This window comes from Drosophila gunungcola, unplaced genomic scaffold (genome assembly GCF_025200985.1).
Source record: "Drosophila gunungcola strain Sukarami unplaced genomic scaffold, Dgunungcola_SK_2 000001F, whole genome shotgun sequence".
Lineage (NCBI taxonomy): Eukaryota > Metazoa > Arthropoda > Insecta > Diptera > Drosophilidae > Drosophila > Drosophila gunungcola.
In genome coordinates this window covers 15,721,438-15,746,024 of record NW_026453197.1, presented here as the reverse complement: position 1 = coordinate 15,746,024, position 24,587 = coordinate 15,721,438, and the positions used below count along the sequence as shown (strand labels likewise).

Below are 24,587 nucleotides of genomic sequence, written 5' to 3'. Positions count from 1 at the left end.
AATTGGTATTATACTTATATTTTTAAGTCTCTTTCCTACGTTTTTTTCGTTCTTTTATTTAAAACTAAAATTCTATAAAACAGCAAATGGTATTAGAAAAATACAAAAATTAAATGCCACCAATACTGCACGGATTTCTGTAATAGCACTGATACTGTAATGCGAAATTCATAAAGGTTTAAACAAATTTAAAATTAAAAATAAATTCAACATTTTAAAAGCCCAAATTTATCATCTTTTTATGGACTGTGCTATGATCTGGAATTTTTTCCATTCCTTTTCAAATGATACCGGACTATCCATTAACAAAGTTTTTGCGGCCAAAGGATGCGCCCACCTGGCTGTCCCACACACACACACACTTGTTTATATGCATTTACACCTCTAATAAATATGGCATTAAATCCTTTTTGACAACAGGCACCGGTGAGATAGCGAATAGGGGAGGCCGGGCCATCTATCATCATAAAAGTAGACCGGACAGAGACCAACAGGAACGTGCAGTCTGCCCCCTTTCGTCGCCGTGGTTATAAAGCATAAAACATGAAATCGGAGGATGAATCGCAGGTGGGCGGAGCTCCCTGGGCCACAATCAACATCATTAACGCGTGCTCTAAAAGCCATTTATTTAGTGGCCAATGCGGACAGGCTGAGCCATGTTAAAAACGCTCAAAGGCCCAACACTCGCTGACACTGAGTGTGGGAAACTATAAATTCAACGCTTTTAGCATAATTGCCGGCGCATGTGCGTGTCGCTCCAGAGACGTTCGAGCGTTATGATAAGTGGCCGCCCAAGGATGTGAGCGTCAACACTGGCGAACGTTAAGTTATGCCCTTCATCCGGCCATTACTCGTCCGATTCCTCTTGTTGGTTTACCACTCACATTGCCTGGACCTGGTAATTGCCCTCATCCTCACGCCCCAGACCTTTGTCAAAATATTATACAGCTTAATAAACTCGGGCAGGGCAGCTAACCCTTCTAAGACATAAAAACACTCGAGTGGGAAAAGGCACCAGCCATGGATATTTATCGTTTGTCTAATCGAAGCAAATCAGGTCTGGCGGGCGGTCCGGGGGAAATGGTGGGCGCAATGGGGCGTTTGCTTGATTTATGCGATACTGGTCTGACTTAATTGCCGCAAATATGCGTGCAGGCCCAATGATAATAAACATAGCTCAAGGAAGATGGATGTGAAGGAGAAGTGGCTGAGACTGGTATTATATTTCTTCGTTCTTTTCATATTTTTAATATGCGCTGCGCTTTTTACAATTATTGGCCGTAGTTTATGCAAGTACAGTTATAGAGCTTAAGTGCCGCTATTTGCAGGCTGTAAATTCAAATGTTTGGTTGTTAAACTTAGTTTTTTAAGCAACTTTTATTTTTGGTTGTAATTAAAGCCAATTTTTGGAGTGAGTAAATTTGATTTTCTCTTGAATTTGGAGTTTTACATCTTAAATATCATTTCACATTTTGGAAATGAGATAGAACTTAACATTTTTCTTTTTATATTACCTTCACGTTGCTGTAATTACCAAACCAATGAATGAGATATGCAGCTGGCTTCCTGTGAATTAAGCCGCTATGACCTTACCTATCTTTGATAGAGCCTGGCCAGATTTCCAGGCCCATCCACATGTTTACTCGTCTGGGCCAACAAGTGAGCAACCTGAAAGACAAACAAACACATGGCCGTTCACAGGCACGTGCGCGGAAAAATGTCGTCGACATTTGTTCCTCCTCGGCCATTTTTGCTTTCACCCTCTTCGCAGCAGGCAACGTTTATGTTGACGCAGATTTAATTACAATGCTTGTGCTGCATTCTCGTTTATGCCACTGCAACTTGGAGTCCGCAGCCGTCCTTGTTATGGCAGTGTGTGTAAACAGCTCCCGGCTGGAGTGGAGCGGAGTAGGGTTATACCCATGGCTGGGAATAGTAGCTGCCGCCTTTGTTTAACAACAAATACCCTTAGCGTCGAGCTGCCGCACATATGACTCCACCACTTCATACCCCGTCGTTTTTGGTCTGCCTCGGCTGACGCTACTTTTATGCACTTTACAAATTGAATTTTCCACATGCATTCGTCCCAGGATTGTTCCATTTGCAGAAGCCCCGTGGAAGACAAAAGGGAGCGAGTAACTCTGACAACTTTGTTACCAACACCTTTTTAGCCACCCTTTGTTGTACGAGAGCCATGGTTTCTTTTAGTTCATATGCACATTTGTTTTTGCTATACACTGATTCGCTATCTTGTGTTCCATTTGGCAAAATATTAAATATAAATAGTGCATCACAAAAATATCATAAACTTTAAGACTAGGCAATTCAATTATTTTTCGCTCTGATAACAAGCAAACTTATGAATAGTTAATAAAGATTGATAATTGATTTAAACGATTTTAAAATCAACCAAGGTCAGAATCTCTAGAAAAGACCGAAGTACTCACTCCAGCCTAAGTTACTTTATTCATCGAAATTGCAATGCTCATACGCACTGTCAGCCGGAAAAACTGGGAACGGGTTGAAAATGACGACAATACGTCGCTTATTCTTCCATTGCTAATTGCTTGGAAATTTCGCTCATTTCCACACGACGGCATTTCAATGGCAGCCGCAACAATTTCCACAGAGGCACAAGAAGCTGCAACAATCCCTATAAACATGCTGCAACAAAAACCGAAAAAAAGGGGAAAATCGGTTTGGCCTGGTTTTAAATAAAGTCTATGCATGTGTAGGCATTTACATTCGTTTTCTTTCATTGTGGCCTTGCTTCTGTTGTAATCCTTTGTATTTCTTTTCTTTTTTTCTTAATTTTTTGAATGTGGGGGCAATTAGGAATTTTTTCAGGAGTGGACTAATTGTGGCCTTCGTTTTTAAAATTCATAATTTTTGCATACCTATAGGATTTGTTGATGTATATTTTAATTAGCAATTATTCAGTGTTAAAAATATACTTTGCTACCTTTTCTGCTTTGAATCCAGGCCTGTATTTACCAGCTGCATTTTATTTAATTATTCTGCTTGGTTACTTGTGTTACCCGGGAGCTGGTTGTTTTCATTGCCTTTTGTCCTTGAAAGGGAATTATAATAAAGTGGGCTGGGCTTGTTTTTTTGGTTTTATTTTTGCTGTAAACTGTTGCGTAAATTTACATACAAATACGTCACATAGATATGCCACTTATTCACATATATAGAGCTCAATACATATATTTATATGTTATAACTAACTTATGAGTTATGTATAATTTTTCGTATCTATAGTTATTCTTTCTGAGCTTCTTAAGTAGGCTTAAATAAATAGGTCTGATCATATATTAACTGCAAGTTTTAGATGTGTTTTTTGGTTTGCTTTTTTTTTGTTTCGACCTACATCTATATATATACTTTATTTCATTAACGCGTTAACATTCATTTCAACTTGTATAAATTTATGTGGTTGATTTATTTACAAATGAAAACTAAAGCACTTTTAATAATTTTGTATATCTTATTTTATTTATTAAACAGGGCCCTGTAAGCCCTAAGAGCCTTAGATATAAATAAATTTAGTCGGAGTTTACACATATAGTTTTCTTTCATATGTACAGCGAAGTTTCATTAAATTCATTTAATACTTATTAACCCTTATACTATTGAAATATTTACATTTGAGAGGAGTATACAAATGCTCTAAAAAAATTCTCAATAAAAAGATAAAAACAAGAGAAATAAAGGTAATTAAATTTAATATGATTTTTATGGAACTTAATAACCATTTCATGTTATTTTTGCCCATAAATGACTTTAAGTGAAACAAATTAAATGCAATCAAAATCATATTAATTAAATAAACATATTGTTAACAGCTTCATTTTTTTTGATAAGACATGGGCCAATAAATTTCATTTGTGTATTTAGTATTAACATTATATCCAATAAATTAATTAATCCAACACTTTTTTGCTTTGCTATGTTGTGGCTCACACTTTTTTTTTATTTATTTTTTTTTTTTTATAATTCTGCTAAATTTACTATGTAAATTCGCTATGTACGAGTATGCGTAAATACTTTCATCTAAATGCAAATTTGATTAACCGTTTTTTCCACTTCTAACCGTTTCTGTTTTGCATTTTTTCTGTGGAATATAATTAATTTATTTCCATTTAATTGGAACTATTATGGTTTATACATAATACAAAATTTTGTAATCAGATGTGGCTTTAAACGTGTGTGTCCTGAACGTAAACCTAAGATTAAGTGTTATTTATTTAATGAATTTTAAGAAAGTTAAATATTGTATATTTCTCAATTAAAATTCTGATGTTGTATTCGCTGAAGATTCATTTAAATTTTGTTGAAAACATTTTTATTTTTACAATCAAAAGCCAAAAAAAAGGTTATTAATGAAGACATTTGATATTTGAAATTTGATACTCATAGGTACATTACATTTTGTTAGTCACACTAGCCAAAGATACCGAAGCCACATCGTTTGCTAAATGTCGGATGCAGCTCTCATTTCTTGCTGCACATCAGCTGTCGCTTTTGGCCAGCTTGTCCCAAACATGATTTTCATTTTACGCTCTAGTATAAACATAACTATTATATGTCAAACCCCATGCGTGTTTGTATGTATATTCCACCGCTGCAGTTGTCTGGACTTCCGCCTCTGGCCTCTATTCATCCCAATCCTTGTCCTCGTCTGGCCAAGGTTTGATTTCATTCTTCAAGCTGCTTGTGCCCTAAATGAGTTTCTTTTGCCTTTGCAATTATTTGATTTCATCTTGAAAACTTCCAGGGGCAGAGCATTGCGAATGGGGAGGGGTTTTGGGCGACAACCTTATTGCCACGGGTGGCCCAAAACGGGCACATTAAATGTTGCCTATGCGCCGCGCTAATAGAAAATGTTCCGATGTGGCGACCGATAAAATGCAGCAGCATTGGGAGCCACCACCGAACAAAACAGCCAGCCAATATTACTATGCAAATGAGCATTGGCCACTGCCACTGCCACTGCCATTGACGTTGCCACTTCCATTTCCACAGCCATTGCCACTGGCGTTCGCATAGGCGTTGGCGTTTCGAGTGCTGCGTTGACGCGCCACACGGCGTATGAGCAATGTGAAATATGCGCAATTGCCGCGCCCACATTTGTGGGCTGTTCGTTGTGATGTTGTTGTTGTTGTTGTTCCCGCAATGGCCTCTGCTCACCCAGCTTCCAGCGCCCATGCCTGTATCGTTGTTGACAATGGTCTCCGGTGAGTTCGGCTGGCTTTCCATATTACTCATACGCCACCGACTTGGCGAGACCAGCGATAACGTCGACAGCCACGGCCAGCCCTGCACCACCGCCGCCGCCGTCGCCGTTGGCAAAGAACTCGATAAACGTTTGAAAATCCCAAATGATTGCGTTTTAATGCCGAGCATTATTTTAGCAAGTAGATTATGCTGCGCCAGTGAGCCTGCAGAATTGTGAAATGCTCCGGGCGGATTACGCACGGGCGTTTGATTGCTATCGCCATTGTTCCCAGCATGGTTGCCTGCGGGGAAAGAGGGAGAAAACGAGGGGGACAGCATGTAGTAATCAGTTTTTTGGTTAGTCGGGTTTATGTTTTCATTTATTTTGTGCGTTCGGCGAATACCAAATTGGCACTGGATACATTATCATCAAGGGGTCTGGTCAGGATGAGACGAGAAGAGACGAGACGAGGGGATGGGGATTGGTGGAGTGCCATGGAGTGGGATATGGGATATGGATTTCGGGTGGCATTAAAGTAAATTGCTCTTCCCTGCCGGAAAGTATGCTGTGCACTTAATAGTTTATTGTGTGCACGGGAGGGTTACTTTGCTGGTTTAATCATTGATTTTGTGTCCCCAGCTTAAAGCATCCATCGCATTAATGGCTTTGGTCTTTATTAAAGGGCTTTTGCTGGTTTTATGAGTTTTTAATTTGACATTCATTTCTTGTAAATTTTAAAATTGGGGTAGTTTATTTGTATTAATAAATAACTAAATACAACAAATAGATTTTTTTTTACTGAATTTCAAATGAAATGTATATAAGCTTCGTTATACGATTTTATATGATTTTCATTTGCAAAGAAAAAGTTTATTATTGGCTTACAAATGTTTAATCTTGTGTAAATTAAAAACACTGGCTCAAAGACTATGTTTCTATTTGAAGATATTTCTTATTGCACAAAAAACAAACAATTGTAAATATGATTGACTTGCAAAATGTACATTACTTTACTTTACACAAACATAAAATAATTCTTTTAAAAGGACGCCCTGTAGTTTCACTGCGATATTAATCTATAACACTTGATCCACCTACTTCATTCCGCTTGTTGACCTCCCGCAGTTGTCCTTTTCACAGTTTTTTTTATACACATATTTACCAGCGCATTGCACCGTTTTATAACGTCGTTGTACTTCTTTATATCGTCAAGGCATTGGACAGCGATTACTTGGCCATATTTCACGGTACTTCCTCCGCCCCTTTCCATTTGCCCCACCCACAGCCCACAGTCTCCGGCTGATTGAGTGTCTTTGTGGCTGTTTCTGCTGCTGTTGGTTTTTATGCACGTCATTGAACGCACTTTGTTGACCGCACGTCAATATCGGATATACGACTCTACGGCAGGGACAGTGGTTGAGAACGGGGAAAAAAGTCTGTCGAAATCGGAGCTGGTGGCAAAGTAATAACAGGTCCACTTGAAAAATCACTCACTAATTGCGTCAATCCATCATTATGCTTCTAATTTTTAACCTCTTTCGGGTTTATTTCTCGGGGTACAGCCCACTGTCATGGGTTGGACCTGCGGGGGCTATTAAATATATTTTACCCGTTTTTAATCTTTGGCGTTTGACTTCTCGTCGGCTGACCCCATAAATAACCACAAAGTGGGCTTTAAGAGCGCATTCCCTAGGCTCTGAATGGTCAGTCAGAGTCATAAATATAAAGTGATAGATGCGTACAATGGCAGGGGGGTTGGCAGACCAAACGCGAAATTGAATTGTCTACGTAAAGAAATTGGGAAATCGTACAAGCTAAAGCTGAAATATTTATACAAAAAACCATCTAAAATCATTAGGCTAAGTGTCAGATGGGAGCGAATCGGTTTGGGAATCCAATCGGTTGATAAGCCCACTTCAAAAGTGTTGCTCCGGAGGAAATCCCTTAAGTTCCGACCCACATATGGATTCCAGCATCACTCTGATTGTTTACCTACATCTGCCTGCTTAAAGGCAAAGCAAAAAGTGCCATCTATTCCCCTTGGCATTTGATTGATGTCAGCGGAATATAGATTAAGGCCGGGTAAAAGAGTCAGAGGAAGCAGACAGTCAATGCCCGCATTTACGCTTGACTGAGAGCACAGTGAAAAGGTGTCATCCCGACAGCCAGACCATTTTGATGGCATATTTCATTTGATGTGAGCCAATAAATATTTCCGTTTTGTCCCGATTTTTGTTTTGATTCTGCCTTTTGGCCTGGCCCCGGCGTACCTTTTTGATATTTTATTAATAAGCAGCGAGGATTCGCAGAGAAATCAACGTCGAAGCTGCCAATCGACAATCAATCAAAAAAAGCATTTCCCAATGGCATTTTGCGGCATACTTTGCTTGCCGTTTGTTTTGAATGCAGTTGAATAAAATATTGAGTGCCAACAATATTTCTTTTTCTCTCTTTTCGGCATGCAAATAAAATCCATATTTCTTGCGTCGTTAGCACATATTTGGTTTTATTATCCATATATGTTACTAAATGGACATAAAAGTTACCAAAGTGGAAGTCACACGACCGGAAAATGTTTAGGTCGGTATTAAAAAAAAGCTTTCAGTATGTTGCTATGAATAGTAGCAATGAAAAAATATGTTATACATTATTGCTCTTAGGATCCAGGTCAGATTTTTATTTTAGCCAAGGAATTCCCCTTTAAAAAACCATGCTAATTGGGTGTGCTTTAGAAACTAGGGCTTTTAAATATTTTTTAATGGCTTATACAATATATTCTTAATCGGGAATTCATAGCATACTTTATAAATTAATTAAAAATTAAGTTGTGATCGAAAAACAATAATAAATATTTTATAAGCGATTAAATAACACTTTAAAAAACCCATTAAGTTGATATTTCCTTTTTTCTTAATCAATTATTATTTTATTTAGATGTTTAGGATAAAGAATTTGGTTTTGAAATTTTATAACTTCCCTTGCCCGCATCAGCTATTTGAAACCCCCTGCAAAAATTATTCTAATAATTGCATCTAAAATTCTTCATCTCTGGCTGACCTTCTTCATTAAGCTTTCCCAGAAACTTGAAGCCCCAAGCTTCAATGTTGAATCAATAAAGTCAACGGCCCACAAGGATAAAGCCCCTTCCCCTCCTACTCCTACTCAGATACCCAATCGCCTGGATTCCCCTCTTTTTGCGAACTCTTCCACAATGAACAGGCATTTTATCTGTTTTTTTTTTTGCATTTTCTTCGCTTTTCTCCTTTTTGGTACTTGCAATGCACGAATGCCTCCGGAGCCAGGACTTTGTAGCCGAAAGGGGACTGGATCGGAGTTGGGGCGTGGGCGGACAAGGGTCAGCCACGCCCCCGCTGAAGCAGTTCGGGCCTCAGTTCATTAGTGCAGTCGGTTGAACGGCATTTTACGGACGCGTGCCTTAAATAATTGCATTTAAAATGCAATAAACACAAGCACAAATAAGACAAAAATAAAACAAAAAAGAAAACCGGAATAATTCCAGTCTGTTGTTTCGGCTGCTGATTCCGCAAGGATTAATTCAGCCAAAAAGCAAGCAGCAGAAAATTTGGAAAGCCAATGTTTATGGCTAATTTGCTGACTGCGGTCGGTTCGACGCCATATCTGTACTATCATATCCGGGGGGCGTTTATCCCGACAAATGTGACAGTGCGAATGCAACAGGACACGTGTTTTGCCCACACCACACCGTTCAAAACACACATTCGCAAATACTAGATGGATACTAGATGTGCAACCAGATGTACTTTGTCGTTGTCATGGCCAAAATGTCAGTGTCAATCAACAATGTCGCTAGTTTTTATTGCTCGCCTGGTGTTGCTGTTTGTGTTGCTGTCGCCCGATGGCATTTTTATTGCTGCAAATTTTATTTGACTTGCAGTAGAAGAATCTGCAGATCAACAACAAACCACAAAACTCAAAGCGACAGAAAAAATTGGGTGAAATGTCTAACATGCATTCAAATTGGTACAAAAAAAATGCTGATACATTGTAGTTCTCATGGTTTCATTGTTTTAAATGTTGTTTTGTTTCTTTTAGATATTTAGGTTAAATGGTCAGCTAAGTTATCTGATTGCGACTTTAAAAGGAATCAATGTAAACTGTAAAGTCCTCAATTGACATTATTAAAGTTTTTATTATAATTTGAATAACTTGATTTAAATATTTTAATTTACATTTATTTTAAAACGAGAAAAGATAATCCCCCTAATCCTCATTAGAAATCTTCTTGAAATCTTTAAGCTTGCACTTTATCTTTTCCTAGTCTGACTGAAATAAAAACCTTTATTGCCATTTAAAGTTGCTCTTCATCCGCCATTGCCATTCTCTTTGCGAATTTTGTGCTCTTTGTTTACCAAAGTTATTGTGCTGTAAGCCCCATTTATTGCTTTTTCCGTCAATGCTTATGGCACTACACAAATCCAAGATGCCGGCAGCAACGAAGTGCAATTTGTATTTGCCACGGAAGGCGAATGAATGAAAATAACAACGGGGCAGCCAACTGAAAGCGTCATTTCGCACAGAACGAGCAAAATTTAATTAATTTTTAACGTTTGAGCTAAACACTTGGGCCCAACAAAGTGCCTGGCAATGTTATGTGCGCAGTCCAAGTTTTCGGCCAAGGAAAAGGTAAAGAAAACATTAAAAATATTGAAATTATGAGATCACACGGCGACGCACTTGAAATGTGAATGCCATGAAAGGAAAATACAACCACGAGGGGCAACTTTGGCCTCGCTATGTGCAAATAAAGTAGAGAATGCAGCTTGGTCCATAAAATGCCACTAAAGAAGAGATAGCCATGAAAAAGGGGGAATTGATGTTAGGAAAATGGTGATGGAGGGGCGGACTTTTGGGATGGATGAAAGGCAAAGGCTGGTCGTCGAGATATACATAGTACTTACCTTGGGCACCGTCACGCCACTCCTCAACCCCATAATCAGGCAAAGCGTTAGCCGAGTCAAATTTATTTCTATGACGTCTCTTGCCATCTTTATATTTTTTACACATTTTTAATTTTATGCAGCAAGCGTCAGTCAAGTAGGAGAGATATAGTTCAGGGAGAGATCGGGATAACGCGGTACGTGAGTAATGGCGGTTGTTGTTGTCGGTTGTTGGTTGTTGTTGGTTGTTGTAGGTTGTTGGAGAAGGGCATAACATGAAAGAAATATTCAAATGGGGGAAGGTTTTCGGGAAACAATAAAGAGAGAAACCATATAAAACAGAATTTAGTTATACACATTTACACAGATGCTAGGGGTAATTGTATGCTAAGGTATTTTTATTTAATTTTGCATTTATTTGCATTTAATAGCCCTTTGATGGGGCAACAAAGCCGAAGAACAACCAACAAAGGGGCAAAAACGGAACAAAAAAAGATTGCATGCAATTTAAACTTGATGGAGTAACGAAACGAGGTGGGTCGAATGGATGTGGAATGGGGTGCGGTCTTATGTGGTGTGGTTTCACAATGATTTGTGTTTTCGGCAATTTGCGATGATTACTGTAATTTCAACATGTCGTGGGCCTTTATCGCTTTCAATTAGCAAATCTAGAATGCTTGTCAGCCGAAGATAAGTGATTTTTCTCAGGTACAATTAAAAAGAAGTTTAAAACGAGAACAATTACGAATCGGTTACTTTAAATTCGATAATTTAAATGTTTAAAAAAAAATGCATGATTGATTGCCCTTATGAACCAATTTAGTGTTAAGTGCTGACTGTGATTTCGTGCTTTGCAGTGCATAAAATTAAAAACCCATTATTGTGTTATAAAATTCATGACCAAGCAAAAAAAATGATGCCGCGATGCTTATGGTTGAAATTTAATCAATTAGGGAGTCGATTGAATGGCTCTGAACTGGACATAATGCAAATTTAAGCTCTTTGCCATATTAGTTTGCACTTTAAAGTGCACATTAAACAGCAAACTTTAATAAGTGAAATGTACTTGATGGTTAATAACGAAATTAACTCTTACCATAGCTGCGGTTGAGCAAGGACATCTCTGAAATAATAGCTGTTGTTGGTGTTGGCATTTCTGTAAACAATATGGGATATAGTCGTTAACTGAAATAGTTTTAATATGCCTTAAACAATTGTGTTGCAAAGTAAAGAGCTGGCGAATAAATTAAATGATAATATAAATGCTCTTACCATCCAGCTTTATATTTCCATCGGTTTCGCCCAGAGAGTTTTTGGCCACACAGCGATATGTGCCAAAATCGTTGGGACCAACGGCTCGGATTTTTAACTTCATGTATTTTGTGTAACCGCTGACGGTCGATGTGGTCTCGTATTTATCGCCGGCTCTCGAGGTGTCTGAAAAGTGCGAAAAATGGGAATAAAGTGACGGTCCTTAAAGCTGGTGTGCCATAAATTACAGTGACAATTTCCCAGCAATAGCGTTATGGGTTGGAAAATATGTAAGGGGAAAAAATCAATTAATTAATGTCACCTGCACTGGGTTGTGGTGGCTGTTTTTAGAGCTGGCCATGTGCAGTGAAGTGAGTCGCTTTCTCAATCGGGAATCCAACTAATTACGCCCTGTCCAACCACCCACCCCCACCCTCATTCTCTGTGAGTGTGTGTGTAATTAAAACTGGCGCAGTTCCTCAGCCATTTCCATTGCCATCGCCATCGCCAACTAAAACTTTTCTCATTAATCAGTGAAAATCTAAAAGAAAAACTTTTGTTCTTCTGCGGCTTTAATTTCGTTCCATTTCGTTTCGTTTCATTTCGTATTGTGTTGCCTACTTTTTGGGGCCCCTTCTAGCAATACGAAATCGAGAACAAGTAGCTGGCAGTAAGTAGCATTAAATATATAAACTTAATTTCACTTTGATTGCTTGGCGCATTGTAAGGCGATATCGCATGTTACCCATACGTCATGTTGTCCTTTGTCTATGAGCGTGTATTCGTATGTGTGCCTGTGACAAATGTCTTTAGTTTTTCTTGTTTTCTTTTTTGTCAGCCCCAAACAAAGGGGGTGGGGGAGGGGGGGCAAAAACAATTTTCCACAAGCAACGGCCAACGTGCATGTGAACCGCTCTTGCGACTTCTTTTTATAGCCCTAGTCACCTTTTGTGATACTTCTCCATCTCCCCACATGCCACAACTATCCGTAGGCCCACATGTAAGTCTCTCCGACACGCAAAAATATAATTTTTCTCATAACCATCGGCGGCAGCAATTCTTTTTCCTGGCTGCCAAGTCTTGCAAGGAACCTTATACTTTTAATACCAGCCACATTAAACGAAAGTTTCGGTTTCTTAAACTGCTTGTAGAATTGCTTGTCCTGCCGACTGGCATACTGTATACGTTTGTGATATACGGCATCTGCTGAAGACATTTAAGCGAGGGTGGTTTGTAAACATTTAAATGGAAAAACTTTTTTGTCTTTTTTTCTGAGCCAGTCAAAATATTTTTTAATTATTTATGTATGTATTGTATGTAAGCTAAAATACTGTATTTATTTTACATTAAAAGAACAAAATTCTATCGGGTTAACCGAAGAAATTCTTGTAATACATTTCATTAGTGAGATAAAAATAAATTTATCTTCATAATAATTAAAAAACATTTAAGGCAAAAATATATTCGTTGTTTCGTGTGTATTTCGATTGATAAAATATGATATTTTATGAAACAATTTGTTAAGAAAACATTTTTTTTCTACTTTTTCAGCAACTTTCTTTTTCGTACCTCTGCTCATAGATAGTTGGAAAAGCGGTTAAAATTTATTACCCCAAGTTTTGGTGGCTGTTTGCCATACATCATGACCATGGCTTTCATATCTCATATCTCAGTTCGAATTCTGCTCGCTGTGGCTGAGCTTGTCGCCTGTGCGTGTGTGCATATGAAATGACATATTTCCGCCTCAGAATTGGCTTCCTGAGCCAGCTGAAACCAAAGCATGGCCTTAGTTTTGCCTTTGAGTCGGGCATGGCTATGTCTTCCTTATCGAACAAACAAAGTGACATTTAAGCATAAAATGAAACCGAATGACAGTCCATCAAAGGCTCGTCTATATTTAGCTCAATTTTTATGCATATGAACTCCCATCAATGAGTAATGGGGGTTGGCTTATATTGGATTGAATTGGATTTGTGCTCGACGGCAGCCCGAATTTCAAATAGTATTGTGCAGTAGTTTCAGGTTTCCCTTTAGAAGAATACTAATTTGGCTGCAACTAAAAAGTAAGTTAATATTACCACAGAATATTGGGATGAAATCCGAACAATAATATCTATTTTCCGATTTATTTCAGCACGATGCCATGAGTTCCGGCATTTTCAACTCCCTCCGGTAATTTGGCGCCCATGCAAATATGCCAGCCAATGTGATTATGTTTAAATAATTTCCGCAACAAAATAATATTTTCTGACAGTTTCCACTTTCTTTATTCAATTTGTATTGTGCATCGATTTTTGCGATTTTATATTATGTTGGAATTGCCCATTTCCAGCGCATCAAATATGTTATTTATTAGTTTTGATTATTTCAATTTTGACCATATTTAATTTGGACTGCATTTTGAGTGCTCTGAGTTTAATTAATATAATTGTGCTCTGAAATATTGATTTTAAGCATCATAAAGTTGAGGCTTAAAGTGGAGTTTTGATTAAATGGAAATGTTGAGATATAGGGCACTAAAGTTTTTGTTTAATGTAATGATTGTTATTTTATAAATTGACAATTTCAAAGCCATTTTATTAGAGTAAATTACATTTAAGCCCAGGACTCTTTAAGGAAATTTTTAAAAGTACGAAGCATATATAAATAATGAGTGGCTTTGGCTGGATTTCTGGTCAGATTGTTCTGACACATATTTAATCTGTGTCTGGTTTCAACTTTTCGGCTCGCTCTGTAAAACTGTCCAGTGTCAATCAAGGGAAAACTGTTACAGTGTCAGACCATAAAGGCGAGACACTTTAAGGCAGGGCGGTTCTCTGTGTCCTCGTGTGCACTTGCATGTAAATGTTCATTTTAAGCCTGTCACACTGTGCGTATGGGCAACGCATTTAATGGCCAACCACTGCGCGGGAAAAAGTACGTAAAAAAACGTCGAAAACTTCCATGTAACGCAGTAAAAAAGTACACCACATCAACATTCACTTGCACTCCCTCGCATCTGAAAAAGCGAAATAAATGGGATCAGCTTCACTGGGCTTTTCGCGTTCGCTACAGAAGCAAGTTCACATTCTGTGTTCCTTTTTGGCATTTCCCATGACAATTTTACGCAGACTGAACTTAAGCGAGAAAAGGAGTTCGAGATGTTGGTACGCATGGCGATTACATTGTAAGCTTATTTACCAACGTTTATCAGTTAATAAATACGATTTTATTTAACAAGAATTCTTATTCAGATCGAAAGAGAAGTAAGCCTAGTAGATTTACATTCTTAACTTACCCGATATTATCATGTCGCCGCGTTCCGTAGTCCAGTAGTTTATAGATGCTGGATAGGCCTCAGTATGGCACTCTAGTATTACATCTTGACCCACATAGGCTCCCTCCAGCTGATTGGGAATGGAGAGCATCGGTGGAACTGTAGATGATAGAAATTAAATTAATATTTTCCACTTGTTATGAAACCCTACTACCGAAATTGCTTTTTTCTTCCTATCACTTTACCTAATCTATCAAGTCTTATTAAGCCCATTCATATAACTTCGTTAGCATTTTGAAACAGGATTTCATAAGGTTGAAACTGTTGCAGTCTGAAAGCTTGTTACTCCTCAAAGTAATCCACTTCCATTATCTTTGAATTGAATCCATTCATCCCTGCCATACCACAACTATACAGTTTTTCCCATCCCACTGCCAGAATACGTCACGGACTTTTCATCAGCTCTACGGCTCCATCCGAGTTTTACCGAGAATTTTGCATACCATTTTACGTGAGTTTACAAACTGTTTTTGGATTAAAATGCACTCAGTCATTAAAAGTGCGCCTGGGAGCGAGTGATTGTGTCTGGGAGGTGGACGTCCATCTGGGCAGGGCGTGTGTGCGTAAATAGCTTTTGTTGCTGGTGTTGCTGGTGTTGCTGGTGTTGCTGCTGTTGCTACTGTTGCTGCTGTTGATACTGGGAGAAAATGGCTGCTTGTGGGCGTGGGAAAGCCAGCCCCACGCAGTAACAACAAAAGCTGCTCTGCGAATGGTGAACGCATTTTGGCCACGCACACATCACGGGGGCACAAAATAACACCTGCCGACAAACAAACAAACAAACGCCCACAAGCAAAGCGAAACGAACGCTGTGCATTCAGCATATCAGGACTGGAGATGGTTGCTTAATGCTTGATACATTTAAATATTAATATAAATGCCTAGATAATAAAAAAGGAACAGATTCTTAAATTAGGTATTTTATTTACTTTTCGCTATAACTTTGTAACCTAAATGTAGGTTATATCACATCGATAATTGCATAAGCTGTCCATCACTAACACTTTCGGCCACAGGCAGTGGGACACGCTCAGTCAAATTTTCAGAGGTAAATTAATTTAACGTGACTGCAGCTTTTGGTCGATTTTGGCCAAGTGGGTAGTTGGCCACCCATCGCCACCCACTTCCACCCACTGCCCGTCCATCTCCGCTGGGTATGCCAATGTTGAGGACGCGTTGCGGTTATTGCCCCAAAAACTGCATTGGCAACATGCAGTATGGCTATGAAGTGGGTGGCAGGCAGGCGGACTGTTTTGTGTATTTTACGCATTCGTCACAGCAACATTCCCCAATCTCTACCCCTTTTCCACTTAAACTGGCAATTAATATTGCAAGAGAGTTGAGCCCAAAATGGATTTTACGTTATTTTTACTGTTTTACGCACCCCAGGAAAAGCAGTCGGAAAATTCTGTTGCACCGAATTCATTTTATCTGATATTGGTTATACTGATAGAAATTTTGAAATTGAACTCAATTAAAAACAAAAACTACTAAAAATACTTAGGCAAAATCAATTTGACCATTACAAAAATAGATTGAATGCATAACAAATATGTAAAAATATTGCTTATAATAACTTTTAATGGCTTTAAATTATAGTCATATTTGCAAAAATATTTTTTAGCAAGGTTTTGTTCTCTTTCAACTTAGTAGATTTTCTTTGGATGTTTTAGTATATTTCTATACCTATATTTTGAAAAACAAAACAAATATTTGTAATGTGGAGCATTTAACATTTTTTAAAAACTGTCTAGCGAAAATTCCATTTATTTTTCTGAAATATTTCAATGGCTTACACCAGTAACATTGCAAACAAAAAGTCAAGCATTTCAATGCTGATAAATAAGAAATATAGATCCACCTATAAACACAGAGGCAAGTCCCTTCTTGGCTACGTGCCTGAATGTTAGAGTTATCAAGTTCTCTCTAAGCCAGCGGGTCAGTCAGCCAGCTAGCCAGTTAGCCAACTTTGACTCGCTAGCTAAACAGTTGACATTTACTCACATTGCACACGCAGGTGGACCCGTTTGCTAATCGATGGCGGGACTCCGTTGGAGGCGACGCACAGATATGCGGCCATGTGCAGGCGACTCACTTTGGTAATGTGCAGCAGCTCCCCGTCGACCACGTTGACTGCGGGGTTAGGGAATCCCGAATGGGGAATGGGCAATGGGTTAAGCCAAGTGCAATGCGCCGGAATAGGATTGCTTACCGTGCTCCCCGCCAATTAGCATCTCCTCGCCGTCCTCGCGACGCCACATGACGTAGGGCTCCGGATAGCCACGTGCCTTGCACACCAGCGATACATTCTGACCCTCGCGCACCACCATGTCGTTGCTGGTCAGGCCCTCGACAATCATGGGGGGAACTGTTGGATATAAGAAAACATCGAAGGCCAAGGGGTCACACTCGGGGTCTGGAGTCATAGTTGGGTATTAGTTCTCGTACTCACCCACCACCTGCAAGTAGCCCTTCCTGGAGCGCATGGGATCCTGTCGGGAATAAAGAGATTAGCTAGTTGAATCCACGAACTTACTCACAGCACTCGAGCTCACCGTGTTCACTTGGCACATGTACCAACCGCGATCCGTCTCCTCCACCTCCTTGATGTGCAAGTACCACTGCAACACAAATAGTTGTAGCGAATAGAAACCACAATATCAGCCTCAAACTTAAATAAGGTTTTATTATCTATAGGTGTTTGTTTTTAAAAAATTTATGTATTTAATGTCTTGTTATACTAACTTTTTAGAATACAAAGCGGTGTAATTAAATAAAAATCAAATAAATAAAAACTATGGTTTCAAACGGTTAGTTTCATAAATTTACACTGCATGGCTTATTTGTTATAATTTTCAAATAAGCAAAATAACGTCCTATTGACTTTATATGATTTCAATTTTTATGATAATCCTTATTTTGACGGAACATATTTCAAGCTTTTAGTAATTAAGACTAACACCCACCGATCGATGGTCATTGTAGGTCAGGCTTATCCGGCTGTTCTGCGAGATGACATTGTGGTGTATGGACAGGATCGTCTGCGTGTCCACTCGAACCCAGGCAACCTTGTAGCCCTTGAGGTTCTCCACCACGCAGGCCATCAAGGCATCTCGGCCAACGGAAACAGTCACATTGGCAATAGGTTCTGCAAATCGCGGAAAATCGGAATCTAAAAGAAACACAAAGAGTCCATTTCATTAAAAGTTCAATGCTCCCTTCTTGCCAGAAGATGAAAAAAGGCAACATAACAGATATTTTCCTTGCATCTGGTGGCCGCTGCACTGCGGCACATTGCGCATACGTCCCGTGTGACCCCTGGAAAATAAGGAAAAGGGGGAAATGGGAGCTTATTAATTACCATCCTGTGCCGTCTGCTGGCTGTCCAGGCGCGTGTGTTTGCCTGCAAGCGAAAAGAAACGTAATTAAGAGCGTTAGAACATTTAATTAATTTAATATCTCCGTTCAAATTCCAACTGCCCGTTCCATATGGGCTATAAACAAAAATTAATTAGCCACGCCATCCAAACTTGGTCTTGGACCGAAATTGTGTCTGTCGCCATGTTTTGCTGATACGGCAAAAATTTCCTGCTGCGCTTTCAGATTTCTGTTTTTAGTTTCATTTATTGCATTCGTTCTATGACAAAAGTTCAAGTTTAATTGTTTCTGACTGCGTTGGCACTTTTTCAACATTTTCCACGTTTTCCCCAGCTGCAGTGGAAACTTTTACTGCTCAAGCACGGCAGGAAAATGTTGCGCTAACAAAGGTGAAAGGTGTTGGCCAGGAAATTTTCCAAATAAAAACTTGACGGAAATTGCAAACTAGCGATGCTCTGTTCAACAATTTTGCCCCGAAGCGAATAAAAAATCAAATTTGTTTGTGACTGTTATTTGCAATATCGGGGGGACATTCGTCTTTACCCCTTTACATTTTTTATGGACGTTAGACACTTTACAAATGAGTTCGAGAAATTTGAGCTGGCAGCAAATCGCATTCGCCTTGGAGAAAAAGCTGCAAGCGTTGCTAGTAACATAAAACGGGTAAATTGAAAAACGCTTAAGCATTTTTACAGCTTTTAACACGGCTCCGCATATTGAATTACGTTCACTCCAGCCAGTCCTTCTTTTCAGTTTTCAGTTTACAGTTTTCAGCAGGACAACTGCTACCGTTGCCTGACTCTGGCCATTGGCTTTCCCATCTGGATTTTGTGCTGGCACTTTTCAACTCCACTTCCCCCGGAGCAGCTGCTGCTTATGCCTTTTCAGCTACAAAAAAATGCTCAACACGATTTTCGCTGTTGATCTACGTTTTAGCACGTTTTTCGTACAGTTTAGCTGCCGTTTTTACTGCATTCTTTCTTTTGGCAAGGTTCTCTTACTCCCCCTTCTCTTGTATGTACTTTGACCTGACAGGTTGCAGTCACCAGCTTTCAGCCTTTTGAATGGTGTTTTACTTTTCCTTTGCAATTTAATGAGCAGCTTTTTATCGCCACCGAGATTTATCCCTGACTCGTTTGCCCTTAATTCTGCAGGACAGCACCTGCCACACTAAGCTAGGCTAAACATTCCAGCTGAGTAAAATGAACCCCATTTGCACTCGCAATTTATTTGTAAGTATTCTTTTTGCCTTTAATTTGTTATTTAGCCCTCGTGTCAACATGGCTCACAGGCCTCGACTTTTAACTCTGAAATCTGGACGCCAGTCAATCAGTCAGAGCTCCATTCACGACCTGGCGTCCGAGATTCTGTTTGTCCTGTGTCCACTGCCACGTCCACCTGCACCCATTTGGTCTCTTTGTGCAAACGCAGGCAACCATTCAATTTGTCAGGCTCGACAGTTTGGCGGCAGGTCGCCTCCTAAAACCTAAACCGCCACCGCCTTTTGAACTTTGTGCAAACAAAACGCAGCGGGAAATGCCTGAGCTGAAAAATGCCAGGCACTTTCAATGGACCCTAGCCTTGCGAGCTTAATAGTAGCCAATTTCAGTGTGATGCACTGTGTTAATACTCAGTGCAAGTAAAACATGTTAAGTTGTATATGTCCCAAAATAAATGGTTGTATTAACACACAGTTTTGCATTGAGGGCTTAAAAATAAAACTCAAATCTCTCCAGAAAATATAGAGAGAATTTGTTATACCCGACATGATCCAAAATACCCTAGAACTAAAAAAATATATATAAAGTTAAACACACGTTGAAAGCAAACAGAACTCTATTTGTGATATTTATTTTGTTTTTAGAAAAGGCACTTTAGTGCCCTAAACGTGTAGGTAAATTTAAATCATTTAAATCACTTCATAAACTGCATTCGCTGGCTCTTAAATGTAATTTCGGAAGATTAGACTTCAATGTCGCGAATTCAAAATGCATTCAATGCAGTCACTTTTTGGTTATTGGTAGAGTTAAAGTCCACCAGGTTGCGGTGATGGTAAGTTAGCCAGGCCATAAGCAGCTTTCACCTTCCCATTCTCCGACCTAATCTCGACGGTCTCCGCAAACCAAATGGTCGTCATAAACAAAGAACGCACACAAAAGAAAACTTTTGGCCAGACGTGCCGCCTACTCGATTTTCGGCAATGCCCGCAAATAAACTTCCGGTACAGTGGTTGCCTAATGCAAATAACTGAGAAAAATGTTAATGTTCGACTTTACTTTGTGCCAATTGAGATTATCCGAAATTGTTTCACTAGAACTTATTTACAATACATAAACACAAAAAAAAGAGAGTAATAATTCGTTGTTAATTAAAACTTTGATTATTTTAAGCTGGACAAGTCAGTCAATAATTCTTTTGACTTTTCGCAGTTAATAAACAAGCATACATCTTCAAAAATATTTATGCTTGCTATTTGCTCTTCTTTTCCCACTGTAAGCTGCTTAGTTCGTCGCTGAGCTTCTCTTACGTTTCCCTTTTTATGGGCCCATCATTTTTGTTGGCCATTTTTTCCGTTTATTTAGCCAAGCATGCTTTTGGGAGACGGAGGAAGCAAACTCGAGGAATACTTTGGCTGGCCGTTTATTGTCGTTTATTTGTCTTTTTGCCATTTTTATATTTACGCATATAATCGCTTTCAACGCTCGCCGGCGCCTTGGGAGATGGAGATGGCAGGGACGTGGGTCTTGACGGGGCTTATAAATATGATGTTATCGCTTTTTATGGTCCACTTTTATTGCCGGCAATCAGTCTTGCGTTTTGTTTGCTGATTGCCTGCCATTATTCAAATGTATTTGTTTAATTCTCGGGGATTGGCAGCCACAAATCATTTTAAATCCGCAATATGTCAACAAATGTTTGGACAACGAGCACATTGCTTCTGTATTTTTTTTGGTAGTGTATGGTTCTTGTGCGGGTCATTATTGCGGCTTATAGCATCGTCCAGGACACTTTGCAGACCATTACAAGCACCCACTCATCCATTCTCTTGCCAACCGCGCCACCCAATCAGTCTCGAGCTCATAATCACATTGCGTATACGTAATTAGTTTAGCGTTTGACTAGGCGAGCAAATCTTCACCGGCCGCCGAGTCCTATTTAGCATGAACCCCCGCCGTACAAACGTTCCATAAATTGATTATACTTGCACTTTGTTGACAAACGAGCTGATTAAATGCCGGCTCTCCGTCATTATGCAATTAACTGGCAACTGACTCTGTGGGCAGCGCTTATTGCCCAACACCCAGATGTTTCTGTTTCGGTTTCTGTGCATGTGAATGTGCGTGTATAGTAGGTGCGTTTAATAAGGTGACCGAAGGCAGTTTGGCCTGTTTACATTAAAGCTTAAGCACCAAAACAAGATGATTATATTGAATTTTGATTACCAAAGGCTTTAACAGAAAGACGATTAACTAACTAGCTTTGGGCGATGCATTAGTCCATACGGTGTAATTAAATGCGCTCTGGGAAACTAAATATCTGTAAATTAAATCTGGCGACGGCAAAATAATAATAATGACTTATGCACAAACTATTGTTAATTTATCTCTATTGCTTTAAGTATTCCCTAAATAAACTTAAATAGAGTCTTCGCTACAAACCCAACTGTTAATCAAAAATGCACACACTATGGCTGGCAGCATATGAAATGCTTTGTGCAAATTGTTTACTTTTTGTCATAGAGTGAATACCAACCAGATTCCCACAAAATCCGACAGAGGGAAACCCAAGCCGTAGAATGCTATGAATTTGTGCACGGCGAGTAGGGGGTGGTGATGGCATGAAAAAAGTGTCTAAAAATGCAAAGCAAAGCTCTACCCGACAATATATGTACTCATATATTCAGGGAAAACAGCGGAGACCGCAGAACAAATTGCAGATGCGGCAAAAGTGCATCTCGCCAGCTTGGCAGCCAAATGAACTCGAAACAAACTTCATGTACACATGCTAAGGACGATACTTATGTATGTTCCGGCTAAAAATGCCAGCCAGTGTATCAAGTTCTTTGTTGCACGACAAGACAATGGTTCAATTCCAGGTTCGACCTGATCGATGGCGCGCGATACAGAAAACTCATTAAGAACTTTAATTAAATCGAGAAGCTGCGAAGAGTGGTGTGCAGCTGGAAATCTCATTATTCATAACGACACGAAGGCACAGGACTGAAACTGAAAATCTGGATCCAGCTGCACCAGCTCAAGTCAGTATGCCCCCCACAGCACGCTGCACAAACAAAACAAAAATAAAAACAAAATATGTGCGAAAATGTGTCGGAAAGTGAGCGAAAATATAAAACATGCCAGCCAGCTGCAGTCCTGTATCCTTATGACTTATGTTGCCAGCTCGTCGGATACAGGACTCAGATCCTGCGGAGTGGCTGACGGGGTCCTTTAGGTGTTGGCCATAGCTACAGTCACCTGACAGCAGTTACACTTAAACAACGCTTAACATTTTAATAAATGATTGTGACAAACGCAGCAGAATGGATTACGGGCCAACGAGACTATGCAAATATAATTGTGGCTTGCTCACTTAAAATGGTGAAAAAACAGTATAAAATAGCAGTTGAAAATATGAAAGGAAGCAACCTTTGGCAAGCAGGAATTTATGTACCCTTGCAAATATAAAACAAATATATATTCCTTAAAAAACAACGATGCCAAATCATAACTGTACATTCAAACAAATTAAAAAACAGCGAAGTTATAATTTTTTTAAATTCCTTATTTCGATTGTTCCTGTTAGAGTCATATGAGTCTTCTGGCTTGCAGAAACTTATAATATTGTTGTTTTTTAAGTAAATTTTTATCAATATCAACGCAATTTAACGCAATTAGTAATGTATTTTAATGTCTTAAATTTAGATTTATATGTCAAAGATTTTAGACAAATAAATAAATTGAAATAAAGTTGAAATTTTTTAAACCTTTTGAATTTATATTTCTCTTAATAACATATTTTACTTTAAAAAGGTAGGAATTAAAAAAAAAGTGCAGAAAGCTTTTTAAAAAGCAATACATAATTTCTAAAAAAAGCAAAGGCTCAGGTGACTTTTGAGTAACACCGATTAATGAACGGTAGTACTTCTCCCTGTTTTTGGGTGCAATGAAGTCCACCCCAAACCTGAATTAAACATGCGAATGCCTTTCACTCAATTCGTTCACTTGCCAAGCAACACTCACTCAACTCGGCGCTGTGACAGTGGAAAATGAAACTACATGCAAATTGCATGATCATCAAAAGTGCCCGACACTGTGCATCGCATTACTCATACGTCCCGTCAGCACTTCGACGAACGGCGACATCTTGCCAACGGTAAAGATGGCGAACAGAGCGAACACAGCGAGCAAACGAACTACAGAGCGAAACGAGTCGTAAGTGAATTTATTTCAAACAATTATGTAGCAATTAACAAACAGATGACGGCAATTAAACTCCAGCCAGTCGGTGGGTATAAGGGGTCAGAGGGTAAAAGGGGAAGTGCCGGGACAAAGTCGAGTTGTGTCAAGTGCAGCAATCGACAGCCGGCAGCAGTGAGTTCGTGAATGTGCTGCATTATTCAGGCAATATTTCATACACTTGCGCGTCGAGAAATGCACTTCGTGTCATCCTACCGTTTATTGCGAGCTGGTTAATTTTTCAATAATTCAATTGCCCGCTCGCCCTTCACTTCGGGTGCAGATTACGTATGCGACGTGTTTCCTTCCGGATGGTGTTGCGTGACTTAAGTGCCCGCCCAGTGGTTGATCATTTTTGATGCACTGAATCGGAATCACTTGTTTTTTTTCATAGTTCTAGGCGAAATAAATGACGTGCATTTCCGGCCGCAGAAACCACTCCACAAATTAAGTTGTCAACAATTTCAGCCATATCGCAACGATTTAATCTTCACACCTAAATTATTTACGTACAAAAACCACGTATCACCCCACTCACACACACACTCGTTGGAAAATAAAACCTCCCCTACACACACACACACACACACACACACACGCAAGTGCCTTGTTAGCCGACGCTCATGCAATAAAACGTTCAGCTGCTATATTGTTGTTCTGTTGTTTGAGCCTTTTGCTTAATAAATTATGTAAAATGCGCCAAATTGAATTTGAAATTCATGCAGCCTTTCGCCTGGTTATGGGAATTAAGATATGTCGACAGTCAGACAGTCAGGCATATGGGGGTAAAATGGATTCGAGACACAGCCATTTTGCCAGCCATGAAGTCGCCATTTTCAGTCTGGCACGTACAGACATTTAACATATGCCTTGGCGTTGGGATTGCGGGCCAAATGGCATTGTGCGGTTCGGTTTCGGGCTACGAACTCGTTTGGAATAGGTGTGAATTGTGCTGATTCAATTTAATGAGATAAATATTCAAATTTATTCATATCGCTGAAACGGTTGAACGCATTGTTTTGATTTGTAATTAAATAGACTTTTGACTT

General features: G+C 39.3%; 2 protein-coding genes across 4 annotated transcripts in view; both read right to left on the bottom strand.

Annotated features, from left to right (window-relative positions):
- The window catches only part of LOC128262150 (ras suppressor protein 1), a 122,686-nt gene that overhangs the window by 26,900 nt on the left and 71,199 nt on the right, over positions 1-24,587 (bottom strand). The window lies entirely within an intron of this gene.
- Positions 3,105-24,587, bottom strand: part of LOC128262132 (lachesin) — a 44,875-nt gene continuing 23,392 nt past the window's right edge. The window contains exons 3-13 of one of the 3 annotated variants that reach the window (XM_052996216.1): positions 18,066-18,107; positions 17,671-17,876; positions 17,260-17,325; positions 17,157-17,196; positions 16,917-17,072; positions 16,709-16,837; positions 14,666-14,803; positions 11,410-11,574; positions 11,234-11,293; positions 10,159-10,245; positions 3,105-5,519 (exon numbers count right to left, since the gene is read on the bottom strand). In XM_052996216.1, the coding sequence (XP_052852176.1) occupies positions 4,759-5,519; positions 10,159-10,245; positions 11,234-11,293; positions 11,410-11,574; positions 14,666-14,803; positions 16,709-16,837; positions 16,917-17,072; positions 17,157-17,196; positions 17,260-17,325; positions 17,671-17,876; positions 18,066-18,107 (1,850 nt within the window). In that variant the 3' untranslated portion in view covers positions 3,105-4,758. Of the gene's footprint in view, positions 5,520-10,158; positions 10,246-11,227; positions 11,294-11,409; positions 11,575-14,665; positions 14,804-16,708; positions 16,838-16,916; positions 17,073-17,156; positions 17,197-17,259; positions 17,326-17,670; positions 17,877-18,065; positions 18,108-24,587 lie in introns of those variants that run through there. The other 2 variants (XM_052996217.1, XM_052996219.1) reach the window with 2 other exon arrangements.